This window comes from Acanthisitta chloris, unplaced genomic scaffold (assembly GCF_000695815.1).
Source record: "Acanthisitta chloris isolate BGI_N310 unplaced genomic scaffold, ASM69581v1 scaffold35918, whole genome shotgun sequence".
Lineage (NCBI taxonomy): Eukaryota > Metazoa > Chordata > Aves > Passeriformes > Acanthisittidae > Acanthisitta > Acanthisitta chloris.
Genome location: NW_008687070.1, coordinates 1 through 5,804, shown reverse-complemented (window position 1 = coordinate 5,804; position 5,804 = coordinate 1). Strand labels below are relative to the sequence as shown.

The 5,804-nt window shown below is 47.6% G+C and overlaps 2 protein-coding genes across 2 annotated transcripts in view; both read right to left on the bottom strand.

Annotated features, from left to right (window-relative positions):
- The window catches only part of LOC103807712 (taste receptor type 1 member 3-like), a 4,921-nt gene extending 2,259 nt beyond the window's left edge, over positions 1-2,662 (bottom strand). Inside the window, 3 exon segments of the mRNA XM_009080457.1 lie at positions 3-534; positions 1,133-1,433; positions 2,484-2,662. Coding sequence (XP_009078705.1) covers positions 3-534; positions 1,133-1,433; positions 2,484-2,662 — 1,012 coding nt within the window.
- Positions 2,663-5,523: 2,861 nt separating this feature from the next.
- On the bottom strand, positions 5,524-5,799 carry CPTP (ceramide-1-phosphate transfer protein; the record flags this gene model as incomplete). The annotated part of the gene is made up of 1 exon (XM_009080456.1): positions 5,524-5,799. A coding segment is annotated over one exon (276 nt), but the record flags the coding sequence as incomplete, so codon positions are not given.
- Between the last annotated feature and the right edge of the window lie 5 nt (positions 5,800-5,804).

Genomic DNA, 5,804 nt, shown 5'->3' with positions numbered 1-5,804 from the left:
CTGAACAGAGGTTAAGAGGTCAACAACATATTTCTGGAAGCCAAAGACTGTGCTTGTTTTCATGACAAAGCCCAAGATTGTCCCAGCACTCTGAATGTTTGGGTTGGAGGCAGATAGGTCGGACAGCATCCAGGTGCCAATCCACACCTTCTTGCTCAGCCCCATCTTGATGCTGTGTTCCAGCAGGGCCTGGGCTGGCAGACTAAAGAAAAGCACAACCACGTTGACATTGGTCTTGTTGATTAACTTAATGGTATCTTCCATTTGGTTTATGGCTTCAGGCTCAGTCAGGTCGATGGGAAGTAGTGCCTCAAAGGCAATGCAGATGTGATTTCCAGCTATGCTTAAGAAGTGTGACTGTGCTCCTCGGCCATACTCATCATCACCTCCAACAGAGGCAATCCAGTTCCAGCCAAACTTGTTCAGCAGCTGGACCACAGCTTCCACCAAGGTCTTGTCCCCAGGGACAGTTCTGTAGAAGGAGGGATACAAATCTGTGTTGCTGAACTTCTCACTGCTGGCTCCATAGCTGACCTGCACATTGTGGGGGGAGAAATGAGGCAAAGAGGGAAGTGGTCACAGCCCAGGTCACTCTCCACCTTCTTTGCTTAGGGTTAGTGCACTAAAGTTTCCCAAATGCTGCTCAGGATGGTGGTAAAAGAACTCAAATAGATCCACCCTGAGTGCATTTACCAAGAGAGCCATAAACTGACCCATTGCAGAGCTGTCTCCTTCCACTGCCACTTGTGTCCCTCCTCACAGCTCCAGCCCTTATCGTTAGAGACAAGGATAATTAGCTGCTTTCTAATGACACACTCAAGGTTCAGTAATCCCTTAGCTCAGGGCTGTACTTCCCTGCCCATTAGAGCTGTTGTGGTACTTGGGTGTTTAGTCACAGATGTATTTTCATGGGTTCCTCCTGTTATTCCCATTTCACCTGGATCAGAGTGGTCTGAGTTGTCCCACTGGGAAGTTAGACACTGGAGTGTGTCCAGGAGGGAAGTTTAATGACCTGCTCTGTGGCAAAAACTGGAATCTCTATTTAACAATTCCTAGAGCATCAACAATTTGTTGATCCAAACCTTTCCCTAGCAGAAAGGAGAAGTCCTGCCCCTCCAGAGAGGTTCTTTACCTGTGGGATCAAGAGGGCACCAAAGAGTTTGGCTGTCACCAGGCTGAGGCTTGACTTGTGTGGCCCAATGACTGCAGTCACCCTGGGCTGGTAGTCGGTGTAGTTGCACTGGATTCCGATGCCTGTGGTGCCGTTTTGGGTCAGGAGGAGCAGAGTGGGCTGCAGGGCCACCAGGGGCTCAAAGCAGGTGTCATAGATGTCATAGCCCAGTGTTACTCCAGGGAGGAGGGAGCTGGAATTGTTGATCTGATCGATGGCAAACCTCATCCCCAGAGCCCAGATCATCCCATCCACAAAAAACCTGCTGGGAGAGGAGACAGGAATTTGAAGGATGTCAGGGCTGTGACCCCAGGGATGTCAGGGATGTACCCTAAGGATGTCAGGGCTGTGACCCCAGGGATGTCAGGGCTGTGACCCCAGGGGTGTCAGGGATGTACCCTAAGGATGTCAGGGCTGTGACCCCAGGGATGTCAGGGCTGTGACCCCAGGGGTGTCAGGGATGTACCCTAAGGATGTCAGGGCTGTGACCCCAAGGATATTAGGGCTGTTACAGTGGTAGTTGACTTATTCCACAATCTTTGCCCCTTTGGCATCCTGTCTGTGGCCAACAGACATTTATTTGACTGTCAGCAGAACATCCCTGTACCCTTTGTGAGTTGTCCAGTGAGTAGAGAGTTTGAGCATCTTTCAAGTCTAATTAATCTTGTCTGGCAGCAAATGTATCCTTGGAGCTTCACAAGAGAAGGGACAGAGGTATAGACAAGCATCTATATATAAATTAACCATATATAAACAAACCAGTTTGTTTAGCTGTGAGGGTCAACATTTGGGCAACCTGCTCTTATCTTTGTGTTCTTCAGCCAGACAAAGTGACATTCCCAAAGTGCTAATTCAGGAGAGATGTCCTTCTTTGGGATTTCCTCCACTATATCAGTGCACTGAGCATATTCCCTGCAAAGATGGAAAGATTTTGGGCTCTGCTTTCTGTGCTTTGCCTTGTGCACAGTGCTGAGTGTCCTTTTACCTCCTAAAAGGCAAGAACACCATCCCCAAGTGTCATCTGCCCACGGAGAGCAGCATGTGGAGGCACAAGCAACATTTGCACCTCTGTGTGTTAGATTCAAGCCCTAGTGAAGCCTAAAAGCTCCCATCAAAATGAAATTAGTTGTGTCTGAAGTTTGACAGCAGAGCAGCAGCAAGAAAACACACTTTGCATTTTGGGATGAGTTGATGTCCTGTACCCCAGAACTCATCGTTGTTCCCATCTCCCCTTTAGTGTTGGCTGTTGCCACTGGTAGAAGCACTTTCCTTTCCCTCCCATTCCAAGCAACCAAAAAGGACACACTCTTACCTTTCACAGCCCATCAGGGTGGGCTCCCTGCGTGCTGCCAGGTTCATGATGTCCTTGCCAAAAGGGAACAGCCCTCCCAGGATGAAGTCCCCAGGCCTTCGGAACTGAGCCGACAGGCACGTCCCTTCCAGAGCTGCTGCACAGCCAAAGCTCAGCCACAGCACCAGCTCAGGCAGCATTTTTTGGGGCTATTCTGGGGGGGAAAATCTCCAAGTGAATGTGTGGAGAGGGAAGAGGAGCAGAGATCCAGGCTCAGCAGTTCCAGGAAAGCCTCTTTAAATAGAGCTCGGGGATGAAAATGAGGAAGAATTTGGTTAGCAAAGTGCTTGAAATTAACTCTGTGCTTAGAGGGTAATAGGCAAATATGCAGCAATCCCCTCTGAGTGCTCCTGGCTGGAAAGCACTGGCCTTAGTCTGGTTTTCTTTACTCACTTGAGCAGTTTTTACCCAGAGTGACTTAGCAAATCCATTGTCACAGCTCTGGAAATTGTCCTTCCTCTGGGATAGGTGGTAAACTCAGGTGCTCCATTCTAATAGTAGGAAGAGACTTGCACAGCAGTAAATTTTGGTTATGTTTTCTTGAAATTCAAGGTCAACTCAGCGTGGAGATAACCAAATCTTTCTCGGGCCATGGCAGGAATTTGCCTGGAGGCAAAATTCCCAGGCTGTTCCCAGGTCACGAGGTTGGTGAGCTACACTGCTATTCTTTAGGAAGTTGTTATTTATATGTACATATAATCTTATAGAAATGATAAAATACATATATTTTTACCTATAATATACTTATTAGTGATACTATTATTATTAGTGATCTAATTTTTTCCTCACAACTTAGGTATGATATTAATTTCAGTTTGAACCCTTTGGGTTTACGTTGCATAATTTGCATTTTTTTCTGTCGGGTTTGAATTTTAGAACATAATAGCTCTGGATGAAGTTTAATTTACTGTATTTTAGTGGCTTATTGTACATTGATAACAGCAAGGGAGGCCAAGAATGTTGTAGTTTGTAATATGGAACTGCTCCATTTGAATACATGGATTTATCCAGTGGAAATGTGGAATCATTTTAAGGTGGTCTTAGCAGAAAGGGAATATTGGTAATTTCACAGCATATTAGGAACTAAACCTCCTTTTAGGGTGTGCTAGGAAATTCCATTTCCTATCTTCAGGCAGATGTTGTAGCTGTGAGGATTCAGAACAGGAATCTGAACTGATCTGGTGTGACACAAGTTTCACACCTGATCTCCAGGGAAAGGAAATCTGAGTTAGGTAACCCTGTAAATCATGTTCCTTCCAAGCCCAGAGCACATTCCCATAAAGAACACTCCTCAGAAGCAGATTATTCACAGAATTTAATGTCCAGTTGGTCCAGTCTCCATGAGGTGATAGTGATTTCCTGAATCACACAGTTCCATTAGCCCCAAAAGATACAAGCAGAACATGCTACAGCCCCAAGTCCTCATGTCATCCTGGACTGACCCTGTAGTGCTCTTTCAGCTTTCAAGAGGCTCAGAAATTCCACTTCACATCCTTTGGCTGTGACAGAGTGATTTGCAGTGCAAGTCATGAGCCTCACAAAGCAGTGACTTACAGTACAGGTTTGGATTTCTCCCCAGACAGGCAGAGAAATCATTTTCATAGGCATTTGACACATTCATTGAGAAAAGTCACAAGAGAACACAATTTAGAGGCATGATTGGAAAAGAGCTCAAGTGTAGTCTGCAGCCTTGACTGGATGCAGGGGATTGTGTAGCACAGATTCAGAACTGTTCCACATCCCAACGTGCAAAAAGCATGGATGAAGGGGCAGGGGAGGCACAGAAGGAAGGTGATGCTGAGTGGATCCATCACATCCACCCACACCTCCTTCTGCAGCTCTAGGGGACACAGAATTAGCAGCAGTGCTCAGAAGGCTGTGTGACCACAAGGAAAGGAGTTTCCTTCCCCACATGCATTATTTGGGATTATATTCTCCAGGTTAAAGCCTAACAGGGGGCAAAACCCTTCAGGTGTATCTAAGGGAACAGCTTATCAATAAAAGTGGCCAAATGAGCTCAGGTGCAGTGCAAATGTGCTCAGGCACCACATCTCAAAGTTGTGCTGGCACACAAGGCCTGAACTATTGGTGTAGTGCACAGAAGCTGCTGAAATTGCAGAGTTTGGCTTTAAAAAAAAAAGAAACAACTCTCTCCTCCAGCCTAGCTGGGGATGACACCAGAAACAAACACAGAGTGACACCACAGACTAACTGGGAGTGACATTCCCCCAGTCTAGCTGGGGGTGACACCAGAAACAAGCACGGGGTGACACCCCAGACTAGCTGGGGGTGACATCCCTTCCCCAGCCTAGCTGGGGGTGACTCCAGGAACAAAAAAAAAATCCCTTAAGCAGCTGATATTGGTCTTTTCTTACATGTAGAGCTCTACACACACTGACAGATATATATATATATATACACACATAGATATAAAAAGAACTGGTACATATTCTTTTGTAAAGCTGAGCCATCCTGCTCAGCTTGGATAGCTCATCAGCTCCTTCCTGGCAAGGAAAAGGAAAGTGAAAGTGACCATGGGCACAGGATCAGCTTTGTGAAACCGTCAGATTCCCACCCAGGATCAGCTTTGTGAAACCATCAGATTCCCACCCAGGATCAGCTTTGTGAAACCATCAGATTCCCACCCAGGATCAGCTTTGTGAAACCATCAGATTCCCACCCAGGATCAGCTTTGTGAAACCATCAGATTCCCACCCAGGATCAGCTTTGTGAAACCATCAGATTCCCACCCAGGATCAGCTTTGTGAAACCATCAGATTCCCACCCAGGATCAGCTTTGTGAAACCATCAGATTCCCACCCAGGATCAGCTTTGTGAAACCATCAGATTCCCACCCAGGATCAGCTTTGTGAAACCATCAGATTCCCACCCAGGATCAGCTTTGTGAAACCATCAGATTCCCACCCAGGATCAGCTTTGTGAAACCATCAGATTCCCACCCAGGATCAGCTTTGTGAAACCATCAGATTCCCACCCAGGATCAGCTTTGTGAAACCATCAGATTGGGAATAGCCTCTCCCAGCATAGCCACAGCCTCCTCGGGAGTTCCCACGTTCATGATCTCCAGGAAGGCATCCCGGGAGGGCAGTGCACAGAAGGCCAGGGTGGCTGCTTTGCGGACCACCCAGGGGTGGTGTGCGGCCAGGGAGGCGTTGTAGGCCTCGGTGCAGAGGGTGGAGGGTCGCGAGTCGTGCCCAGCCGAGCGCAGCCCCTCCAGGAAGAGCTGCAGCCAGCGCAGGGCGCGGTGCAGGCGCAGCACGG